This window comes from Dendropsophus ebraccatus, chromosome 3 (genome assembly GCF_027789765.1).
Source record: "Dendropsophus ebraccatus isolate aDenEbr1 chromosome 3, aDenEbr1.pat, whole genome shotgun sequence".
NCBI classification, from domain to species: Eukaryota; Metazoa; Chordata; class Amphibia; order Anura; family Hylidae; genus Dendropsophus; species Dendropsophus ebraccatus.
The window spans coordinates 38,391,109-38,415,740 of NC_091456.1; the positions used below are offsets into that span (position 1 = coordinate 38,391,109).

The 24,632-nt window shown below is 46.9% G+C and overlaps 1 protein-coding gene across 1 annotated transcript; it reads right to left on the reverse strand.

The window, feature by feature from the left end:
* Positions 1-2,785: 2,785 nt before the first annotated feature.
* Positions 2,786-22,841, reverse strand: LOC138785487 (pescadillo homolog). Its single transcript, XM_069961489.1, has 8 exons — positions 22,729-22,841; positions 20,577-20,656; positions 12,158-12,311; positions 9,849-9,958; positions 9,287-9,458; positions 6,959-7,048; positions 4,993-5,106; positions 2,786-2,873 (listed from the first exon to the last, which is right to left on the reverse strand). Exons 1-7 carry the CDS (start codon positions 22,750-22,752, stop codon positions 5,062-5,064), a joined length of 675 nt encoding a protein of 224 aa, XP_069817590.1. The 5' UTR covers positions 22,753-22,841; the 3' UTR covers positions 2,786-2,873; positions 4,993-5,061.
* Positions 22,842-24,632: the final 1,791 nt, after the last annotated feature.

Below are 24,632 nucleotides of genomic sequence, written 5' to 3' on the forward strand. Positions count from 1 at the left end.
CATTAAATATGCAGTAGGTGCACGCCTCAGCTTACCGGACCAAGGTAAGTAACAATTCCCAAGAAAAAATATGCAGGAGACAGCACCTCAAAAAAAAGTGAGGAGTTTATTCACACCAATGCAACGTTTCGGCAAATTTACAGCCTTTCTCAAGCAGTGACAGAAACACAGTGAATCAGCTCAGTATAAATGTGGTCAAACAGTGATACAAGTGATTAATCAATTAACAATCAATTTCATATGTCATAGTAAAATACAGTGAATATAGGGTATTCAGGTCATACAAACAACAGTGACATACTTAATGAACGTGTTCAGCACAATAATTGTGTAATACAAAGTGCCGATTCTGGCCAATTCATGTACAAATGAAATAATGATGAACCCAGTGTCGCATGTGTATCTAATAATCATAATGAACAAACATAAACAAACACAGACCACGAGGGTTAATACATACTTGAAAGCAGGTACCGGGAACTTGGTGACGTCAGTAGATGGCGCCGGCGTCCCCCACCGCCAGGCACCACACGCCGCGCCCGCCAGGATGAGAGACACATCATGTGATCACTTCCTCCGCTCATGTGACCATTAGTGAATCTCAGCCCGCGCATGCGCATTGTGGGAGCCCGGACAGCGGAGGACGTCCACACCCCCACCACGACACAGAACGCCATCTTGGTTAAGGGAAAATAGCCCACAGTGTATCAGGCAACAATTGCCACCACAAATAAAAGTAAAAAAGGAAGGAAGATGGAGGACATGAATTATGGTAAAGGAAATTGTAAATCTAAGGGCTTAAAATAAAAGAAATATTAAACCTAAGGGCTTAAGTTACCAACCAAATACTTAAAGCTTAATGCTCCATAGAGTTAATATACAACGGTCCTGGATCTGAGTGTTAGCACGGAGGAAGTGATCACATGATGTGTCTCTCATCCTGGCGGGCGCGGCGTGTGGTGCCTGGCGGTGGGGGACGCCGGCACCATCTACTGACGTCACCAAGTTCCCGGTACCTGCTTTCATGTATGTATTAATCCTCGTGGTCTGTGTTTGTTTATGTTTGTTCATTATGATTATTAGATACACATGCGACACTGGGTTCATCATTATTTCATTTGTACATGAATTGGCCAGAATCGGCACTTTGTATCACACAATTATTGTGCTGAACACGTTCATTAAGTATGGCACTGTTGTTTGTATGACCTGAATACCCTATATTCACTGTATTTTACTATGACATGTGAAATTGATTGTTAAATGATTAATCACTTGCATCACTGTTTGACCACATTTATACTGAGCTGATTCACTGTGTTTCTGTCACTGCTTGAGAAAGGCTGTAAATTTGCCGAAACGTTGCATTGGTGTGAATAAACTCCTCACTTTTTTTTGAGGTGCTGTCTCCTGCATATTTTTTCTTGGGAACCTTCATCATCAGTTACAGAACTTGTACTCTCCCATATTCAAGCTGTGAAAAGAAAAGCTCCATACAGAAACTGTACTGGATATAAGAATCAGGCACTTACTTGTACTGGAACATAGTTTACATTGATAAACTGAAATGGTGTCCAAACTTTCCAGTTCATCTTAAGTGCTGACCAGTAGGTCTCTTTCAGTGTCCGATTCAGTGACTTTAGGTTTTTTCCCTGACGGACAAAATAGTTACATACTGAATATAAAACATACAATCACAGGTCTATATAAGACAACTAAAATGCACCATAAAATTTGCTAGTCACATGAATACACAGTTCTCTTGCTATTTGCAACTGCCATGTAAAACTTTTAAGGGTGCATTCACACGTACAGGATCCGGAGCGGATTTGATGCTGTAGATATCAATGTAACTAAATGACTGAACACAGCATCAAATCTGCTGCAGATCCCGCACGTGGGAACACACCCTAGAGGGGTATTCCACTCAAAAACTTTTTATAAGTCGCTGCTTATGGTGAGACTAACAATTCATTCCATACTTATCTATTCAGTCTCCTTCCTCCAGTACTGAGCTGTTGCTTTCCGCTACAAAAAACTGGTGTGGAAGCTTTCCTCTCCTCCCCCCTCCCTTCTGAGACGGCCGATGTAAAAAAAGTCCCTATCTGCAACGTTGTAATGCTGGGAGGGTTAAAGTGAGGTCAAGTTGCAGATAAACTCATTGTGATTATCCTTCCCAGCATTACAAAGTTGCAGATAGGGACTTGTTTACATCAGCCATCTCAGAAGGGAGGGGAGACTCATAAATGGTCACAACCTGATTTTTGTGCTTTCAGTAGAAAGCAGCAACTCAGAACTGGGGAAAGAAGACTAAATAGATAATACAAGTATGGAAGGAATATTTAGTCTCACCATGGGCAGCTATATTTGAAAAGTTATGGAAAAAAAGGTGTTTCCTGAATAGGTGATGCACCACAGGCCAATATCATAAGGCAAAGACTTGTTTTATTGACCCATCACGTGTGCAATGTCTCAATTCCACCATGGAAATTTTTCAAACACCCGCAAGAGCTCTAAGCTACAGATTGGGCTATAAGCCTTCACAGTGTCATTCAACGGACATACTTGTATAACATACATGTCATATAGTAAAAAGATTTGTATGCTATATAGTATAATATGGTAGGTTATCAATAAACACTCCATTTGTAATACAAAGGTCTTAGTGGGGGATGAGCAAATATGGAAAAGTCAAGTAGGAAACACTCACTTCAAAAAAATTCATCACAATAAAGAAGAGAAGCAAGAAAGCAGGAGCAATGATCAACCGGTCAAGGAGAAGGCGACGTAGTCCGGCCAGAGGCAGAGAGGATGGGACCCACTGCTCCAGAAACAAGTAGAAATAGTGAGACAGCGGCCCAGTGAAGAAAAGCCTGTGGGAGAGAACAGATCATTTAGATCCAGGGGTAGGGAACCTTGGCTCTCCAGCTGTTGCAAAACTACAACTCCCATCATGCCTGGACAGCCAAAGCTTTAGCTCTTACACTCCAGGCATGATGGGAGTTGTAGTTTTGCAACAGCTGGAGAGCCAAGGTTCCCTACTCCTTATTTAGAAGACAGAAGAAATAAAGTATTTTAGCAAATCAGAGACCTGTCAAAAGTTTTTATTGGTCTTTAAAATACCAGGGAGAAGTGCACAGTGAGATACTTCTCTCCCTGGCTCACTGCATGGATACTCAGGGGGAAATATATCAAACTGGTGTAGATTAGAATTGTCTTAGTTGCCAGAAAATCCAGAATAATTCTTAGGGCCCATTTACACCGAAAGATTATCTGCCAAAGATATGAAGCCAAAGCCAGGAATCGATTTGAAAAGAGGAGAAATCTCACTTTCCTTTATGACCTGATCCCTGTTTATAGTCTGTTCCTGGCTTTGGCTTCAAATCTTTGGCAGATAATCTGTCAGGTAATCTTTCTGTGTAAATGGACCGTAATGCTGGGCTTACACGGAGCGATTATCGTGCGAATTTGCACGATAACGATCGAATTCGAACGATAATCGTACGTGTAAACGCGGCAAACGATCGAACGACGAGCAAGAGATCGTTCATTTTGATCTTTTAACATGTTCTTAAATCGTCGTGCGTAAAAAATTCGCAGATCGTTCCGTGTAAACAGTCATTCACTGATTTTACCTATGTGCGAGATAGGCTTAAGCAATCGCAAAACTAATTCTCTGTACGATATATCGTTCCATCTAAACGCTGATCGTTATAAAAAAAAAAATTACTTCGAAATCGTTACAGGCGAATTATCGCTTCGTATAAACCCAGCATAAGGGTGCGTTTACACAGACAGATTTATCTGACAGATTTTGAAAACCAAAGCCAGGACTGTATTTGAAAAGAGGATAGATCCCAGTCTTTCCTTTATGACCTGATCCCTGTTTATAGTCTGTTCCTAGTTTGGGCTTCAAAGATCTGTCAGATAAATCTGTCTGTGTAAACCCACCATTAGTTGCCCCTAGCAACCAATCAGATTCCACTTTTCATTCCTCACAGAGTCTTTGAAAAATGAAAAGGTGGAATCTGATTGGTTGCTAGGGGCAACTAAGACAATTCTACTTCACACCAGTTTCATAAATCTCCCCCTCAGACCCTAACCAATCATAACTTTGAGGTGTAACTGTATCATAACTGTTGGCACAAATAATTATTCTGGATTTTAGTTTGCCTAAAACTACTTGTTTAGAGGCCGCATTTATCAACTGCATCGCTGGCGTAGGCCACAGAAAAGGCGCAGTTTTTTGTGCAAGCAACATGGTTTGCACATAAACCTGCGCCTTTTCTTTGGTATACGCCTTGATAAGCTTGGCCTCCTTCTGCACCAAATTTATCAGGATATACACCTGCAAACATGTGTAAATCATGGCAGAGCAGGTATATATTTCTGTGCTCCCCAAGTGACAGGCGCAGGTATACGAGTATGCTAGTCTTGATAAACGTCCCCCCTGTGTCTGATCTGGCCCCGGGCCACCAATCACAGCTCAGCTTTCATTTCTCATATTGCTCTGGTAAAATGAAGGCCGAGCTGTGATTGGTTGCTATGGTCAATGATTGATAAATTTGGGCCTAAATTTCTCCTTGGGCTTGGAATGACAAGGCTGCCTTCTTTCCCACAGCGCCACTTTTGCCTACAGGCCGTGCCTTGTTATGCAGCAAAAGAAAGGCTGAGCTGTAATAAAACACCCAGCCTAGGGACAGAGTCCTGCTTTTTCTGGAAGACCGCAGCCTTGTTTCCCAACCTCCCACAATCCCGTTTATCAATCTACTTTGTTCCTTAACCAGGAGCTCACAGTTACTATGGGTTTTTTTTTTAGCACCTTGTTCAGACACTCATTTGGCACATACTTCACTACCTTCACAAGCTGGAGGGTGCACAAATATTAGTACATGTAAAACTGGATTTTTTCTCTCCAATTCCCTGTGACTACAGAGTAATGTCAATCCGCACATGTCACATTTTTGTTATATTTAGCGTAGAGGTTCTTACCCATAGGCAGCAAATCTTAGTGGAGCAACCAGGTCGACATTTCTCACCGATGACTTACACTGGCGCCTTTCAATACTCTGTGATAAAAGATTCCCCAATGCAGAGAGAATTGCGCTGAGAATAAAAAAAAAAAAAAAAGATCTTGCAATGTCTACTGCCATGCTACAAGTGTGTCCACACTCCATTTTGTCTATAGGCTATATAAGGTACAACTTAAAGGGGTATTTTTCTTTCAAATCAACTGATTTCAGTAAGTTATCTAGATCTGTAATTTACTTCTATTTAAAACTCGTCAGTCTTCCCATAGTTATCAGCTGCTGTATGTCCTGCAGTAAGTGGTGTATTCTTTCTGGTCTCACACAATGCTCTCTGCTGTGTCAGAGACAGGAACTGTCCAGAGCACGAGAGGGTTTTCTATGGGAATTTGCTACAACTCTGGACAGTTCCTGTCACTGACAGACGTGGCAGCAGAGAGCACTGTGTCAGACTGGAGAGAATACATGACTTCCTACAGGACATACAGCAGCTGATAAGTATGGTGACATTTTTTAATAGGAGTAAATTACAACTCTATATAAAACTTTCTGAAACCAGTTGATTTGAAAGAAAAAGATTTTCGCTGAAGTACCCTTTTAAAGGCCACCAAACGTTTGAAAAAAAAAATGTCAGATACGTCAGAATTTTTTATCAGTGGGCGTCCAGTTGCTAAGACCCCCACCGAATGGGCAGCAATACTAGGCTGAACACTGACCATTCGTTTCTGCCTGTACCTGCTCAGAGAATCTATGGACTTGGATGGATCTGTGAATCCATACATGTCATAACACTCGTCAAGCATTAAGAGTATGTGCAAGTTTTTCACTCCACCCACTGAACTATTTGAGTGGTTTGACATCACATCCAATCATACGCCTCACCTTGATGGTTTGCTCATGCTCAGATTAATTTTTTCTTACTACCTAATACTTTGGCTTTTTTTCTTATATTAGGGATCCCTGGTCTGGTAGATTCAGTCTTTCAAGGGGTTATCCAACGCTGCAAAAACATGGCCACTTATCCCCCTCTCTTGTCTCCAGATTGGGTGGGGTTTTGAAACTCAGTTCCATTGAAGTAAATGGATCTTTAGTGCAAACCGCACCTGAACTGGAGACAACAGTAGGGGGAAAAGTGGCCATGTTTTTGTAGCGCTGGATAACCCCTTTCATGCACGGCTTTGCGGTCACCATTTTATTGTAGTCCACTTCTGCTCGGGAAATGCTTGACCCTTTCAAAAAAGTCCCAGACCTAAAACTGTTAGGATCCTGTGGATCTAAATGTATGTGAGAAAGGGTTTTTATGGTCCTCATACTGATAGAACATAAATATATTAATGAGGAACAGTCAGACTCCAGCCAAACCCAGCTCCAATTCCCACTCCACAACCCTGATAATGTAATGGCATGTTGCTAGGGTATGCCATTACTTTATGGGATAGGAGATTTGATATAGGACTAGTTTAAAGCAAATGTACCATCAGTACATTCGCTTTAACTTTTGCACATGGTTAGAACGGCGCAGGCACAGGGAAGCCGGTGCCACAGTCCTTTTTTTTTGAACCGCTGCTTGGTTCCCAGTCACGTATGGCGCTGTTCTATTCCGGGGCACCGGCCGGGGGTGAAGCACTGGATTCTAATGGAGCCACGTCATAGAGGGGCGGGCGGGCCCGCCTCCAGAGCTTCAACCCGGGCCAGTGCCTGGAAATAGAACAGCGTCGCAATCAGCTTCCCTGCATAGGCGCTGTTCTATCTATGTGAAAAGCTTAAAGCGAATATACTGACTAATACATATGCTCATTTCTACCAGAATAAAGATTTATTTTGGCTCCAGTTCAGCCTTCTTCACTGTGTAACACAATCCTTTGGCCTGGCAGTGAGCACATTTAATAAAACACGGAGCACATAAGATAAGAAATACACTCGTAACTTACATCATGGGAAAAAGCGTATGGAGTAATCCATGTCACCGTCTGTCCTAGGATTTCTGCCTGGTAATAAATTCCTTTGATGGACAAGAAAACCTAAGGAGAAAATGTAAGCAGACACTCAGTGTTACAGAAAGAACTAATAAGCGACACACAGCTCTGCAGCGAATGTCCTCACTGTACTGGGGCTATTATGTCAACCCCCTGAATATAGAGCCAGACCTGCTCCTCAACTCAGCTGCATTCACCTCAATGTACTGAGCTGCAATACCACGCACAAACTGAGGACATGTGTGGCGCTGTTTTTGGACGAATGTAGCTATGTTTTTCTACTCCATGATAACTCCGTCATCACAGCCACAGCAAATATAAAGTTTAAATATTAATATAAAGTGAATTTAAACCCCACTCATTTTGTATAGTGCATCTGTAGTTAGGATGGTGTTCCCGATAGTGCTGTGCATCTCTCAAAAGCAAAATCAAGTAAATTCTGGAACTGCTGCCATCAAGTGGTCGTATTTGGGTACTACACTGTAAATGCTCCTCCAAAACTATTTATTATTATTCTTAACAAGTTCATCTGATAACTTATTTGCAATGTGTTTGTTTTTACACATCCAGCCTTGATCCTCCTCCCAGAAAAGCATGGGGGGGGGGGGGGGGAGGGCGGAAGGACTATGTAACCATTTTCTTCTTTCCAGCAAATGAATTAATTTATTTATTTTAGGAGAATGTCTTATTTTCGGGAAAACATGGTAGTAAAATCTGCCTAAGCAAATTCTATTAGCCACTGCGGCAGGTACGGAGGTCTAGATAAGGCCTCCAGCTGCCATAGTACCTAGTGATTAACCCACAATCAAGTTATGAAGGAGCCTTTCAGACACCTAAAAGGTGCGGCACTTGTCAGTTATCTATTTACAGTAAATGCAGCGATTGCAGCATTTAAAGGGTTAAATGACGGGCCTCAGCTGAACAGCCGAAGTCAGTAATTAGAAGCAGTTTATGTTTATGGACAACCTCTCTAGGTTTTGGATGTGGGTTAGCCCCATTCCCCATTAGTGAAGGGCGTCAGGACAGTTAAGTATAGCTTAATAATTAAACACCACATCCTCCCCCTCAGACAATCCCTTTAAAAAATACATAGAACACATGTTTACACAGCCCACTTAAGTGGACTGGCAGAGGCTTAAAGGGGTAGTTCGCAAACAAAAATAATCTTTCAAATCAACTGATGCCAGAAGGTGCCAGAGATTTGTAATTTACTTCTATTAAAAATTCTCAATTCTCCAGGACTTATCAGCAGCTGTAAGTCCTGCAGGAAGTGGGGTATTCTCTCCAGTCTGACACAGTGCTCTCTGCTGACACCTGTCTGTGACAGGAACTGTCCAGGGCAGAAGAGGTTTTTTATGAGGATTTGCTACTGCTCTGGACAGTTCCTGTCTCACACAGAGGTGGCAGCATCAAGCATGTGTCAGTCTGGAAGACAACTCCACTTCCTGCAGGACATACAGCAGTTGATAAGTACTGGAAGGCTTGAGAATTCACAAATCTGTATAATTTTTTGACACCAGTTGATTTAAAAGCTATTTTCACTGGAGTACTTCTTTAGCATACAATATATCAGGAGAATGATGCAGAATTTCTGATGACTACAGATTTAGAAGAGTGCAGAGGTAGATTCACATCTAAGGGTCCTATTCCACGGGCCGAGGAGGGCCCGATCAACGATGTAAACGAGCGGCGATCTGCTAGATCGCCGCTCGTTTACTGGGCTTTTTCCACGGCCCGATGATCGTTGAGCGAGGGCTGCAAAGACAATCGTTACCGATGTCCTTGCAGCAGAATACATTACCTGCAGGTCTTCTTCTCTGCGCTGTCTTCATCCCCGGGTCCCGCGCGCTCTATCTTCCGAATGGCCGGTCAGCTGACAGGCCACACTCAGCCAATCACAGTCCATGGCGGTCCCGGCCTGTGATTGGCTGAGCGCTCTGTCAGCTGACCGGCCATTCGGAGGATAGAGCGCGCGAAACCCGGGGAGGAAGACAGCGCAGAGAAGAAGACCTGCAGGTAATGTATGATGCTGCACTTCTGAAATAGTCGGTCGCCCGCCGCGCACCGCTATTCAACCGTAGCGATGCGCGGTGGGGGAACGATGATTTTAGGTCTGGCCCTAAATGAACGATCAGCCAATGACACGATTATCGGCTGATCGTTTTCACTATTTCACCGAACGATAATCGGCCGAATCGGGCCAAATGGGGCCAATTCGGCCGATTATCGTTACTGTGGAATAGGGCCCTAACACTAGCTGACCTTTTCTAAAAATAAACTCACCTTCCGTAGAGAACGAGGAGCCACAACATAATTAAGGAATTCTATACTAAGGCGGCGGCAAAGCTGTATGGTCTGAACGTGACACTTTCCAGTACGTCGAAAGGTAGCAAAAAGAAAGCACATCGACAGAGCATCATCCAGGTCACGGAGAGCATCAATAAAGGTGGGGTACCTGCAAATATAACCACAACATGGGGCTTAAGTCAAAGCACACACACTATAGTTTATAACAGAAAACGTGAAGTATACTGTGACTAATATTTGGCTGTAATGTCACCAAAACAAGACAAGAAAAAAAAAAAATATGTGTCACTTCACTGCTCTTCACTTCACGTCCTAAATTATGTATGGTTTCTATTTTGTAAGTGACAAAAACCTTTAATTAAAATCCATGTTTAAAAAATTGTTGTAACTTGCAATGAATCACATGTGTTTGCTGTGTGCCAATTGGCTGGGACCAATTCATCCTGAATAAACAGCCTATATGTTATCAGACAGGTAAGACTCCCCTCCATTCATCCTATATGTCAGGCATTAATATCTAGTGAAGCAAAGATCATACCTCTCCTTGATAATGTGGTCAAGTTTGTATGTTGGTTTGTTGTCTCTAATCCGGTCTACAGAATCCCATTCCTGTTTTCCATATGCTTTACGCAGACGACGCACAAATACCTAACAGGAAGAGAAGGGTAAAAATTAAAAAGGATCTTAACCTTTGGTTCCCATGAAACATAATATGCATCACAAACTACAAAGTATAATCTTCATAATATAGGTAAACTTTGAATATAAAAATTTTTAAATAGAGAAAAACTCAAGAAATTAGGAAAGTGCTCTCTCTGTAACAAACTTGGGGCTTATTCTCACGCTTTGTAAAACACGGACAACAAAGACATGGAAGCCCTGTAGTGGATTTTTTCCTTGTGCCGCATGATGTATCAATATGATGCCGGGAGCGGGGGAGGTGTTTGAATTTTCGTGGTACTGTAATGACAGCCCCTAATTCTTGTGTTTCATGTAAACAATTTAAAGAGCTCCTCAGTAAGACATCTACTAAAGTTCAAATATTTGCCCAAATGATCTGTACCCTAAATCTGTGCCTATCCTGCTGTAAAGGCCCTACACAGAAAGATTACATGTAAAATCAGGCAGATATTTGCCCATGTGATTAAAGGGAACCATTCACCCGTGGCCCCCGTTAGAAACAGACAAACAGTTACATAAAGGTCAATATACTTACCATATCGCTCCCGGTCCCATCCCGGATCTCGTTGTTGACACGGAGAAATCGCCGATTCTTCTTCTCCCGCCCATTATGGTAATGTCCGCTGCCTCTGCTCTTCGCTCAAAGAAATAACATGTCACTTCTTTGAGCAGAGAGCGGCAGCAGCGGAGGCGCCCTCTCATTCACTCAAAGCAGGACACTGAGCATGGCGGGATTCCGCGTCGCAGAGCTCCGCCGCAGAATTCGGCCGTTCTTGCTCAGTGTGAACAGGGCCAAAGAACTGACATGTCAATTCTTTGGACGGATTCTGCAAGAGGAATCCTATAGAAGTCAATGGGGGCTTAAAGGGAACCATTCACCCCGTGGCCCCCGGCAGAAACTGACATACAGTGACATAAAGGTCAATATACTTACCACATCGCTCCTGGTCCCATCCCGGATCCCGTTGTTGACACAGAGAAATCGCCGATTCTTCTTCTCCCGCCCATTATGGTAATGAGCTGAGATGAGTCCAACGTCCATAGGGAACGACGGACGAGTCCAACTGATTCATGAGGTCCGCCCATCCACGCCTCCTGGAACTTGATTGACGTCTTCAGTCTTCAGACGAATTCCCGCGCAGGCGCCGTTGCGATAGTCTCATCACCTCTTCTGCGCCTGCGCGGTAAACAGGATACGTGTTCGAGACAATCGGCGCACGCGCAGTAAACAGTGAAGCTGCGGAGCAGCTGCAATTGTGAACTGCGCATGCGCCGAAAACGACTGTCACGGCGCCTGCGCGGGATCCGGCGAGAAGAAAGAAGACGAGGAGGAAGAGGACCCGGCGTCAATCAAGTGTCGGAGGCGGGGAGAAGGCTGGACTTCGGACCCGGCGGCGCTCATTACCATAATGGGCGCGAGAAGAAGAATCGACGATTTCTCCGTGTCAACAACGGGATCCGGGACGGGACCGGGAGCGATGTGGTAAGTATATTGACCTTTATGTCACTGTATGTCAGTTTCTGCCTGGGGCCAGGGGGTGAATGGTTCCCTTTAAATTCTGTTGGCATTTAATAGTCCCTGTACGCGGGCATTGATCTGCTCGCTCAAACTGCTGGTCATTCCGTCTAAGGTTGGGTTCACACGACGTTTGCAAAAAACGGATTGCAAAAACGCAGTGTGAACCCAGCCTTATACTTTCACGTCACCATACACATGACAAATGTGGTGGTTGACAAGTAATAAGGGTAGCTTCACACGTAACGATACGCAGCATTTTTTTTTTTGACGGACGCAAAAACGTAGCTGACACTACTTTTGTGTGCGTTAAAAAAGCGGATCCGTTTTGATCCGTTTTTTTTTTTACAATGGAAGTCAATGGAAAAACGGATTGAAACGGATGCACAATGTAGTGTGAATCCAGCCTACCACCAACTTTAGCTACAGCGGACTTTTATAGGTAGATTGTCAGCATTACATAGCTCAGCTTTATGTTATCAGATAAGTTAGTTACATGTTTGGCAACAAATAGCACAGCCAACACGCTAGAGGAAAGCAGACAGTTTTTTTTTAAATAAAAGTTTAGAATCTGTGTTGTGCAGTTCTCTATAGTAATACAGTCAGTGAAATCGCTGGACTGTGAAAGCCTAACAGACTGGAAGACATACCTTGTACTCTCTGAACTTTCCCACAATAGGTTCATGCAGAAGAAACTTGATGTCCTTCAATAGATAAAAGGTCCGGGGCGCTGTAGATCCCTTGTTGACTTTTTTCTTGTGTTTGGGTTCATGAGGATAGATTCCTTTCAGGATGCAGAGACGTCTAAAGAAATAGGAAGAGATCTCACTGGTTTAAATAATGATAAAAAAATAATAAATGATAAAAACTATATACGTATATACTTTTAGGGTCCATTCCCATGTACAGGATCTGCAGCAGAATTGATGTCGCATATGAAGCTGCAGATTTTATGCTGTGTTCAGTTAATTAGTAACGGCCGCATTACACGGCCCGACCTGGGCTGTAAGCCAGTGCTAATCTGCACTGATCTGCTGGCTCGATAGTCGCACAGCCAAGGCTGCACAGAATTTTGCTCTAATCAGCTGTCGGCCACGCGTCTCGTAATACTCAAAGATGTTTGACTGACAGAAGGTTATTTTTTAACCTACTGAAAGAAACTGATGAGCTAAAGAGAACCTGTCACCCCCCGTGCCGGGGTGAAGGCCGCCCGTCCCCCCGCTAGAGACCCTTATACTTACCCATTCTCGCCAAGTCCTGCTCCTGGAACCGGTCACGGGACGGAGATATCCTTGTCGGAAGCCCGGAACGCGTGCTGCATAGATGAGTCTGATGCCCATAGAGAATGATGGCTCCATTCATTCTCTATGGGCATTGGACTCATCTCAGCAGCGCGTGCGCTGGGCTTCAGACAAGGATTTCTCCGTCCCGGGACTGGCTCCAGGAACAGGACTTGGCGAGATGGGGTAAGTATAAGGGTCTCTAGCGGGGGTCGGGCGGCCTTCACACCGGCACGGGGGGGTGACAGGTTACCTTTAATGAGTGTGCGTTTGCTTGCTCATCTGCTGATCGCTGCTTTTATTACACAGGGAGATAACTGCCTCATAGGGCAGATGATCTCTGGGTAATAGGGCATCTACACCGATATCTGCAGCAGATTCGGGCAGTGTGAATGCAAGGCCATGTTCACACGTGCAGATTTTCAGCTACAGATCTGCAACAAAGCAGTCTATAGAATACGTGCATGTGTGAACATTAGAGATGCACCGAAGTATCAATGCTACTATCCATATTTCGGGCAAAAAAAAAAAAAAAAAGGTTCGGTACCAGGATTTCCTGGTATTCGATACTTTATGTTAAAGGGAACCTGCCACCAAGGATGCGGGCGCATAGCCTGCCCGACCCCCGATGCAGCCCCGGATACTGCAGCCCCGGATACTTACCCTTTTCTCCAAGTCCCCCTCCAGGAACCAGTCTCGGGACTAAGATATCCCTGTCGGAATCGGTGCGCACGCCCTGCAGAGATGAGTCAGATGCCCATAGAGAATGACTGCTCTATTCATTTTCTATGGGCATCGGACTCATCTCTACTGATTAGCATACAGCGCGCGCGCTCAGCATTGGGCGCCGATATCTCTGTCCCGGGGCCGGGTCCAGGAGGGAGACTTGCAGGAAAGGGTAAAGGGGCTGCACCATGGGGTCGGACGGGCTCTGCGCCGCAATGCCGGGTGACAGGTTCCCTTTAAGCTGCATAATAGTGCAGCTTAAAGTATAGCACAGAGAACACGGTCGGCGGCTAGCTGAGCGCCAGCCATGTTCTCTGTGCTGCCCCCTCGTGTCACCTTCTTACCCCGCGCACTGTCAGCTCCCGGCGGCACCAAATTCAAATAGCCCGCACATAACGACTGCTAGTGCCGGCTATTTTACAGTGTACATGCCGCTGTCAAACCTGACAGCGGCATTTCACCCCTCCATATACAACAGGAGTGTGCTGCATATGGAGTGGCCCCACTGCTAATGACTGCAGCCCACGATTGCTTCGTTATTACTGTAAATTCGCTAATCTCTACTTTACATGCTTTTTTTGTGACTGCACGTCCTTTGTGAGAGACAAGGCGTCACCACCAGAAGGGCCGAGTTACATCACTACATTTCTATGGACACTGTCCAGACCTGTGACATCTTTTCTACCTGCCTTCAACCGGAATCTGCTGGAGGTATTACCTGCACAAATCAGTCCCATGTGGATTTCCCCCCATCAGCTCAGGTCATCAGAAATAAGGTCAGACCGAGACCTGCGTCTGTATTAAATTGTGCAGGTAAATATGGTCACGTGAAAGAGCCAGGTCTGCAGTGGCGGCCATTAGTAGCTCCGCTTTATAGGTGCTCAGACTTCCTGGAAAAGTCGCATCAGACCTATCTAAAAAAAATCTGAGTAACTGGAAAGCAGGACTACTATTCCACGAGACAGGACGCGCTGACCGCCACTGTGTGTAATTCAGAGGTGCAGGATTTACCGCAATATTTCTGCAGTGAGTGAATCTGCCATAAGACCATGTGCACACAGTATATGGACACTCACTTTTCAGTCTCCAAAAAAATAAAACTACAGACAAAATGAATCTAAAGTGTTCAGACTTTTTGGCAATTGATTTTATTTTTTAAGTTTCATTTTTCTGCAAACCAGTGTCCAAGTAATGTGGGTCAAGAGACCCGAGTACACTCCAGTCAAGTATTGGATTGGGGTGGTATGTATGTTTTGTGGCGTTTTTATTCCTTCTTTGCTGGTTATAATAAATTGATATTTTAATTTGTGATACGCCTCTTTTATATTCATGTTCACACATTGCAAATAAATGGCTGTTGGCTCAGTCTGAGACGATCACCCGGCCGATCACTTCATTTGAATTGGAATGAGGGCACATTCGGGTGTGTCCACGCTCCAATTGGCCACAGAGAACAATGTAAAGTACGTCCGGGAGCTGCACTTTACATTATGTACACAGGCTATGTTGTGCGGCCGCTATTGACTGAACACAATAGACATGTCAATTATTTTGTGCGGCTGCAGAGAACAACGGCCATAGTGTATAAACTATGGCCGTGATTCCATGCAATTTAATCCACAGCGGCATTAAACAACTGGCGTTTTTGCAATCTGCCACAACGGCCATTGTTTAATGAAAAAATCCCCTGTGTGAACGCGGCCTCAGTAGGGAGCAGAGTAATGAAGGGGTTAAGTAACTGTCATTTCCTCCCCCTCCATAGGATATACATGACAGTTACACTGTCACACTATGTTACAGCTTCCATGTAAATATATGCTGGGGGTGGGGGTGGTGAGACGCCTAACAGTGGCATCTACCATCCAGAACATAGGAGTCATCTAACAGATACATTGGGAGCTCCTTCACGATGGAGCCGTCAGGTTAGGACAACACTCAGCATGTACCATAAAGCATAATGTCATCTGCATCCAACCTGGGGAAGGGGTGTATTCCTGATAAATTATTACCCTAAATAAAGCCCCTCTATAGACCCCATCCTGCACCACCAGGCAGAGAAAACACTGATTATTACTATTATTTACTAATGGGACTAAAAATGGAGCAGAAAACAAATGCTGTAATGTTATATTGTAGAAGTCCAGTGCAGGTACATATAGGGGGAGATTTATCAAACATGGTGTAAGGTGAAACAGGCTCAGTTGCCCCTAGCAACCAATCAGATTCCACCTTTCATTTTCCAAAGAGTCTGTGAGGAATGAAAGGTGGAATCTGATTGGTTGCTAAGGGCAACTGAGCCAGTTTCACTTTACACCATGTTTGATAAATCTTCCCCATAGTATTCATCTCTGTGTGCTCTAGCCACACCCACTGCTTGTGATGTCATCATGACACGTATGAGGATGATGTCACAATAGAACCTGGTTGTGACAATAAAACCAAGCTGCACCCTGACAGCAGTGTTAGTCCAGGCTAACTCTGGAGTAGGAGTAGGAGCGTAGGAGTCTCTCAGGATGACACTCGGCAAGAGAAACCGATCTCGTAAGAATACTCGGGTCACTGTGGCCCAGCCACAAAACCCTGCCCCACCCCCAAACCCTGCCCCATCCCACCCTGCCCCACCACCAAACCGTGCCCCATCCCACCCTGCCCCACCCCTTGCCCCATCCCACCCTGCCCCACCACCAAACCGTGCCCCACCACCAAACCCTGCCCCACCACCAAACCCTGCCCCACCCCTTGCCCCATCCCACCCTGCCCCACCAGCAAGACCAGCTCGCATTCTGAAGAGGGCATATAAGGACATCTGCGAGCCCATGGAGGTTGGAGGACGGCAGTTCCCCGACGACGTGGAGATGCTGGATGTTTCCATCAAGAGGAGAAAGGTTTCCAAAACCCACCTGTCGGCAGTGGAGGATATGGAGGTGGACTGAAGCCTCCAGGTACAGATGGAGGATCAGCCTACATACAACATCTATTGGGACTCATCTAGAGGTAAGAGCCTGACAGTGACAACCATCTCATCTCTGACTGTTCTACAAATGTGCAAAGACAAAATATTCATTTCCTCACTCATTTATTTCTCTGATTTCTTTGCAGTTTCCCAATAACCTCTATAACATCTGAGGCTCCTGAAGACTCCAACAGAGGAGACCATCTATATCATCTGAGGCTCCTGAAGACTCCAACAGAGAGGAGACCATCTATATCATCTGAGGCTCCTGAAGACTCCAACAGAGAGGAGACCATCTATATCATCTGAGGCTCCTGAAGACTCCAACAGAGAGGAGACCATCTATATCATCTGAGGCTCCTGAAGACTCCAACAGAGAGGAGACCATCTATATCATCTGAGGCTCCTGAAGACTCCAACAGAGAGGAGACCATCTTTAAACACAGGTGTCAAACTCAAGCCCTCCAGCTGTTGCAAAACTACAATTCCCATCATGCCTGGACAGCCAAAGCCAAAGGCGCGCGAGCCCTTCCATTCAAACAGACAGAAGGCAGGATTCGGTGCCAATTCCATAGTGTGAACGAGCCCTAACAGCTGAGACTCTCATGAACACTCATCCAGAGAGCAGACCATCAGTAGCCGACCACTCATCCTCACAAAACTTTTGAAATTTACTGAATTATTAATAAATATATATTTTTATACCAAGTTTTCATCTTTTAATCTTTTATGTTTCTCTCACATAATACGGGGTCTTATATTGTTTATTTTTTCGTGTAAAAAAAAAAAAAAAAAAGGCTAGGGCTATGGGGGTAGGTGTTCTTGTCCACACAGTATGACCCTACACTGTAGCCCCACTGTACACTCTACACGGTAGTTAGCCGTTGTAGTGCACAAGGAGGTAGGCTGGGAGTTGTAGTGCACAAGGAGGTAGGGTGGGAGGTGTAGTGCACAAGGAGGTAGGGTGGGAGGTGTAGTGCACAAGGAGGTAGGCTGGGAGGTGTAGTGCACAAGGAGGTAGGCTGGGAGGTATAGTGCACAAGGAGGTAGGCTGGGAGGTGTAGTGCACAAGGAGGTAGGCTGGGAGGTACAGGGGAATTAAAAAGCGTAAAAAAAAGGTTGAAAAAAAATTCATAACAAAAGTTCTAATAATCCTAGCCTTTTACTTTTGTTCAAAAACTAAAAATATAAAAAACACAACAAACATTTGGCATCATTGCATGCGTAATTGTCCGAACTATAAAACGTAACAAAAAAGTGATCAAAAAGTCACAAATAAAAACATGGTACATGGAGGCATCATATCCACGGCCTGGGGGGGGGGTCATTATATTTGTATTTTAAGCGCTTTTTTCACACTTTATTAAAGGGGTATTCCCCCCCCAATTTTTTTTTGCATTAATACGTTGCCCACCCGTGGCTTTCCACTTTTCGAATATAAAGTTATTATGGATTCTGCACAGTTTTGCTGTGATCTAGGTGCCCCCACCCCCACAGATTGCATAGAATCATCAGCTCTCAGTCCACTCCGACACGGCTCCCTGCTCCTGCCCCGACCCTCCAAGACGGCATCACGTATCCTCAGTCTCTTCAGTGTCCACTGAAGTGAGTGAGGACACTGACAGCTGCTGATCAGTGCCTCCTGACTCCCTCCCCCCAGGTCACCTTTCTGCCCCCCCCCACCTCTGAGCTCACCTGTGCCCCCGCAAACAATCCCGGTGATCGGTGCCCCCCCCCCCTCCCCAGGACTCACCAGCAGCGGCGACACCAAACCTCCCTCCCCGAGACTCAGCAGCAGCCGCGGCGGCACCCGTTCCCCCCCAGAACTCACCAGCAGCGGCTCCAGCGGCACCCGCCTCAAATCCCCCTCGGACCCAGCGGCGGCACCCGCTCACACACCCGAAACCCCCCACCCCACCTTCCAGGACTCAGCAGCAGCCGCGGCGACACCCGCCTCCACCCCCCGGGAGCCAGCGGCAACGGCGGCGGCACCCGCTCACCACATGATCCCTCCCCCCGGGACTCAGCTGGAGGGGTGCCGGCGGAGATGCCGGGGCTGGTAATGGGGGCGGCGGCGGCCAGAGATGCCGGGGCTGATGGGGCAGAGGTATCTGGACTGCGGGACCCCCCCCCCCCCTCCTCAATAAGCAGAAGCGGCGGCGACACCCGCTCCCCCCCGGGGACCCAAGTGCAGCTAACACCAGCGGTGAGGGCGGGTGGAGATGCCGGGGCTGATGATGAGGGGGGTGGCAGCGGGAATGCCGGGGCTGCGGGGCTTATTCCCCCTGGAATAAGCAGCAGCAGCACCACCCACTCACATCCCACCCCTCCTCCTCCCGGGAATCACCAGCTTGCGGCGGCACCCGCTCAACCCCACCCCCCGGGACCCAGCAGGGGCGGCACCCACTCCCCTCGGCACAGCCCCCGCCCCAGGACTCACCAGCAGCGCCAGCAACCAACCCCAGCATGGGACTTTGACTGCTGACTTTGATGCTGCTGACCCTAGGATTGACCTCTTGTGAAACTGTGCCAGTCTCTGCCATCTGCTTCCAGATATGAAACTTTCAATCACTCGGCTCTGCTACGTCGCCCACTCGGCTCTGCTATATCACAAACTCAACTCTGCAATGCAACTCACTCAACTCTGCAATGCAACTCACTCAACTCTGCAATGCAACTCACTCAACTCTGCTATACCTTGTGGATATCAGCTCTTCTTCATCATGGACCAATCACACATAAGCATTGCATGATGGGAGATATAGTTCTCTGGTTGGCGCCATGTTGGATATAGTTCAGCTTTTTTTAAAACTTGTAACTATGGAACGGAAGCAGCTAGAAAGACGGGAGATGGCTCAAAATTCTCATGGGGACTTGGTGACTAAGACTATCTAGGTTTGGGAGTATTTCATTTTTTTAGCTCTTGGGGGGATTACCCCTTTAAGTATCGAAATGGTATTGAGCACCAAAATAAAAAATATGGAATCGGTATTGAACTCAAAATTCTGGTATTGTGACATCCCTAGGGTCCATACCATAAAACAAAACCAGTAAAGCAATAACACAGACCATAGAACAGGGTTAGGGCCATTTTACATGGCATGATATGCAAGGACGCAAGTGAGCGAGCTGGGCGCTCATTTGCCATGCTTTAGAAGGCGCGATTAATCGTGCGGCCAGACTGAATGAACAATTACTGTATTCTTTGTGCGGCCATTCAAATGTATCGGTAACGGTCTCTCATCCTGTTTACACAGCGAGATGTGTGGCCGATAAGGATAAATTGTTTTCCTGTTTCATGGCTGATCGCTGACACTTTTATGCCGGACGCTTATCAGTAGAGATGAGCGAACCTTAAGCATGCTCGAGTTCATCCGAACCCGAACTTTCGGCATTTGATTAGCAGGGGCTGCTGAAGTTGGATAAAGCCCTAAGGCTATGTGGAAAACATGGATATAGTCATTGGCTGTATCCATGTTTTCCAGACAACCTTAGGGCTTTATCCAAGTTCAGCAGCCCCCGCTAATCAAATGCCGAACGATCAGGTTCGGATGGACTCGAGCCCGAACCCGGTTCGCTCATCTCTACTTATCAGCCAAAGGAGCAATTCTAGCAAAACTCCTTGGCGATAATTGGCCCGTGTAAAAGGGCCTTAAAGGGAACCAATTATCACATTTGTGCTGATTGGGCTCCAAGAACAACTGCACGCACCTCACAGACAGCTCTCTGGTGGTGTCGGGGGTCTGGGCTCTGTGGTAAAATGCATTTTAATCCGGCGTGCAAGGCAGGGGGAAAGCCGTGACTAGTCATCTAGGCTGTGACTGGTCACGACTGTCTGTCCTGTCAGCACGCTCTGCAGGGTGAGTGACAGGCAAGGAGGACCATTAGCAGGCCCACGGAGCCTAGATCCCCCAATACCACCAGAGGTCTGTGCAGCCGTTCTGGGAACCCAATCAGCACAAATGCGCTGACTGGTTTGCTTTAAGTCCATGTATTACAAACCACATCGGAGATTTTTGAGGATTTATTGTACACAATACAGACGGAGTAGGGACAGAAAAACTGAAGCCAGAGGTCACATTAATTCGTGTACACGTAATTTATATATACCTAAAATCTGGCAGGCTCAACTGCAGCTTCTTTCGCGCCTTATTTCTTGTGATGTAGTTGGTGGCTGAACCGCTCTCATACTGAAAGAGAAAAGAAATGGATTAGATACTGAATATATATATATACGAATTATAGAGTGTCATAGCCAGGGACAAAACTTTCTGACAAAGGGAAATCTGATTGCAATATACAAATATATGAATGGACAATTTTCACACCTAGGCCTGTAACCATGACCAGAGGAAAGAAGGTTTCACTGCCAGCACAGACAGGGATTCTTTACTGTAAGAGCAGTGAGACTATGGAACTCACTACCACATGATATTGTCATGGCTGATTCAATGAATATGTCCTATTGGCATCTGTCTCATGAGGGTTCTTGCCTTCTTTTGGATTAACACAGTAGGGTAATTGGTTGAACCTGAAGAACTTGTCTCATTTTCAACCTTCTTAAAGTGTACCTGTCAGCATCAGCGGCACAGTTCTATGTTCATCCAAAACTTCTGGACTCCACGTATATGAACAGGCTGTATTGCACGCAACTCCCATTAGATAAGAAGGGGGAACAGCATGCATTATGGTCTCACTGCATGTTCATATCATGGAGTCCTGAACGGATATTTTATGACACATTGCTGGATCTACTAAAACAATTCCCTATGTAACCTAGATACTTAAGGGGTTATCCAGCGCTACAAAAACAAGGCCACTTTCTTCCAGATACAGCACCACTCTAGTCTCCAGCTTGGGGGGGGGGTTTGCTGCTCAGTTCCATTGAAGTGAATGGACCTTAATTGCAAACCGCACCTGAACTGGAGACAAGAGTCGTGTTGTCTCTGAAAGAAAATAGCCATGTTTTTGTAGCACTGGATAAGCCCTTTAAAGGGGTACTCCAGCGTGGGGGCTATTTTTAGATGTGGCCGGGGAGGAGGTGGTTGAAAAAAAAAAAAAAAAAAAAAAAAAGACGTCCACTCACCTCCCCGGTTCCAGCGGCGGGTCCTGCATCGCGGCCCTCCGGTGCCCGGCTGCTTCCAGGTGTCTGACGCAGGTCTGAGACGTGACGTCTCAGGGCCGCTCAGCCACTAAGTGAAGGAGACGGGATCTGAGTGGACTTGAAACAGATCCCGCCTCCTTCACTGAGTGGCTGAGCGGACCTGAGACATCACGTCTCGGGCGGCGTCAGACACCGGGAAGTGGCCGGGAACCGGGCACCAGAGCGCCACGATGCAGAACCCGCCGCTGGAAACGGGGAGGGGAGTGGACATTCTTTTTTGCAGCCACATCTAAAAATAGCCCCCACGCTGGAGTACCCCTTTAAAGTAACTGTACCACCAGGCTCAGCCAGAAGCACTGGAGGCGGGCCAACCCACCCTTAGTGGGAGGAAACCCCTGCCCCTCTATGATTGGGTTCCATTGATTCTAATGGAGTCACGCCATGGAGGGGCTGGTGGTACAGTCACTTTAAAGGAGAAGCCCAGCCAAAAAAAAAAAAAATACAGAGTAGACAGAGGGATGCAGGAACATATTAAAGAATCAATACTTACCTGTCCCCATGCTCCCGCAGCACGACCACTCTCAGACCCCTGCCATATCACGACCTGGCTCAGGAATCAGCTCAGTCAGTCAGTGACTGGGGTGGGACACTGCTGCAGTCACTGACTGGCTGAGCGGGTCCTTCCTGCCGGGTTTGGATGACACTGGAGCCCAGCGGCAGTTGGGGACTTGGTGACAGGGGCAGGTAAGTATTGATTCTTTATTTTCTTCCAGTTTTTTTTTTATTTTGTCCAGACTTTTCCTTTAACATGCTACCCTCCACCACTCAGAGAACCAGGCAGAAGGATAGTCTTCACTTCCCATATGTCTATATGTGGATTCCACCAGAACAGGTAACAATCACCTCCAGCAGATCTAAGCAATGGAAGCCCCATCATGGAGGCGGTCAGGCTGTCCCCATTGGGACAGTGGGCGAGGTGGACCGTGTGTGAGGGGGGGACAGTGTCAGCTCTTCTATGCTGCTGTCCATTCCTCCCCTCACGCCGAGCAGAGCAAAGATGACGCCAGCGGCCTGTCACCTTCGCACAGCCCGGACCTGGATGTACATAACATCTCCGGCCCCCACCATACTGCTGACAGTATACAAGGACCCGCTCACCTTCTTCTTTTCCAGGCCTCCCATCGCTTCTTCACGGTACAGACCTCTCCGGAACTCGTTTACACGTGTATTCCGCACGCTGACTAAGGTAATGTCTAAATCCCATACTGTAAAAGGACCTGCTGACATCACAAGGTCACATGACTTCCTCAAGCCATGTGACTGTACAGCAGGTGTGGCTTATTCAGTTTAGCCTGGCTGGTCTACACGACTGCCACAAGTTTGCTTCTCTCTGCAGGTCCTTTCCACAGGTAATTGTTAGGGGGGGGACACAACAGTAAGTATATAATGGTGGGTGCAGTAGTACATGGGAAGGGGTGCAGTACAGCACAATGGTGGGTGCAGTAGTACATGAGGGAGGGGTGCAGTACAGTATAATGGTGGGTGCAGTAGTACATGGGGGAGGGGTGCAGTACAGTATAATGGTGGGTGCAGTAGTACATGGGGGGGAGGGGGTGCAGTACAGTATAATGGTGGGTGCAGTAGTACATGAGGGAGGGGTGCAGTACAGTATAATGGTGGGTGCAGTAGTACATGGGGGAGGGGTGCAGTACAGTATAATGGTGGGTGCAGTAGTACATGAGGGAGGGGGCACAGCAGTACAGTATAATGGTGGGTGCAGTAGTACATGGGGAGGGGTGCAGTACAGTATAATGGTGGGTGCAGTAGTACATGGGGAGGGGTGCAGTACAGCATAATGGTGGGTGCAGTAGTACATGGGGAGGGGGTGCAGTACAGCATAATGGTGGGAGCAGTAGTACATGGGGAGGGGTGCAGTACAGTATAATGGTGGGTGCAGTAGTACATGAGGGAGGGGGCACAGCAGTACAGTATAATGGTGGGTGCAGTATATGGGGGAGGGGGTGCAGTACAGTATAATGGTGGGTGCAGTAGTACATGGGGGAGGGGTGCAGTACAGTATAATGGTGGGTGCAGTAGTACATGAGGGAGGGGGCACAGCAGTACAGTATAATGGTGGGTGCAGTAGTACATGGGGAGGGGTGCAGTACAGTATAATGGTGGGTGCAGTAGTACATGGGGAGGGGTGCAGTACAGTATAATGGTGGGTGCAGTAGTACATGGGGGGAGGGGTGCAGTACAGCATAATGGTGGGTGCAGTAGTACATCTGGTACTGCCGTATGGGGCCCGGACCCTAAGAGACACGGGGGGGGGCCCGGCAGGCCCGCCGGCCGCCGCCCCCCAACCGCTACGCTAGGGGGGCCCGCACGGCCCCCCTTGCCACCTGTTTTTGAGCATCCCGAGAAGCTGCGGCCACGCAGCTTCTCGGGATGCAATGACCGCTTTAATGTTCGGAACATTCGGAACATTAAAGCGATCAGAATACAGGAGAAGGACCTGTCAGCGTCCTCCTCCTGTATTCTCTCCCATAGGCTGCCGGCACTTCATACCAGCAGCCTATGGGAGGCCGGGCCGTGATCATGTGCCCCTCCGGCAGGCGTGATGATGTGACGTCATCACGTCTGCCGGAAGTCCCGTCCCTGCGGCTCGCAAAATGGAGCCCGAAGAGGAGGAGGAAGAGTTGCTGCCTGCACAGCACGGATTAGGTGAGTAGGATGTTTGTTTTTTTTAGGGGCACCTCTGGGGGCGTTATTAGTGTATGGGGGCATTAGTGTATGGGGGCACCTCTGGGGGCATTATTAGTGTATGGGGGCACCTCTGGGGGCATTATTAGTATATGGGGGCACCTCTGGGGGCATTATTAGCTCATGGGGGCACCTCTGGGGGCATTATTAGTGTATGGGGGCACCTCTGGGGGCATTATTGGTGTATGGGGGCACCTCTGGGGGCATTATTGGTGTATGGGGGCACCTCTGGGGGCATTATTAGTGTATGGGGGCACCTCTGGGGGCATTATTAGTGTATGGGGGCACTTCTGGGGGCA

Excerpts from the sequence above, each read along its gene's own strand:
- LOC138785487 (XM_069961489.1), bottom strand. The coding sequence starts at position 22,752 with ATGGGAGGCCTGGAAAAGAAGAAG. Across the intron at positions 20,657-22,728 it reads GAGGCCTGGAAAAGAAGAAG|TATGAGAGCGGTTCAGCCAC; the intron begins GTGAGCGGGTCC and ends TTTCTCTTTCAG. Across the intron at positions 12,312-20,576 it reads TTGAGCCTGCCAGATTTTAG|ACGTCTCTGCATCCTGAAAG; the intron begins GTATATATAAAT and ends CTATTTCTTTAG.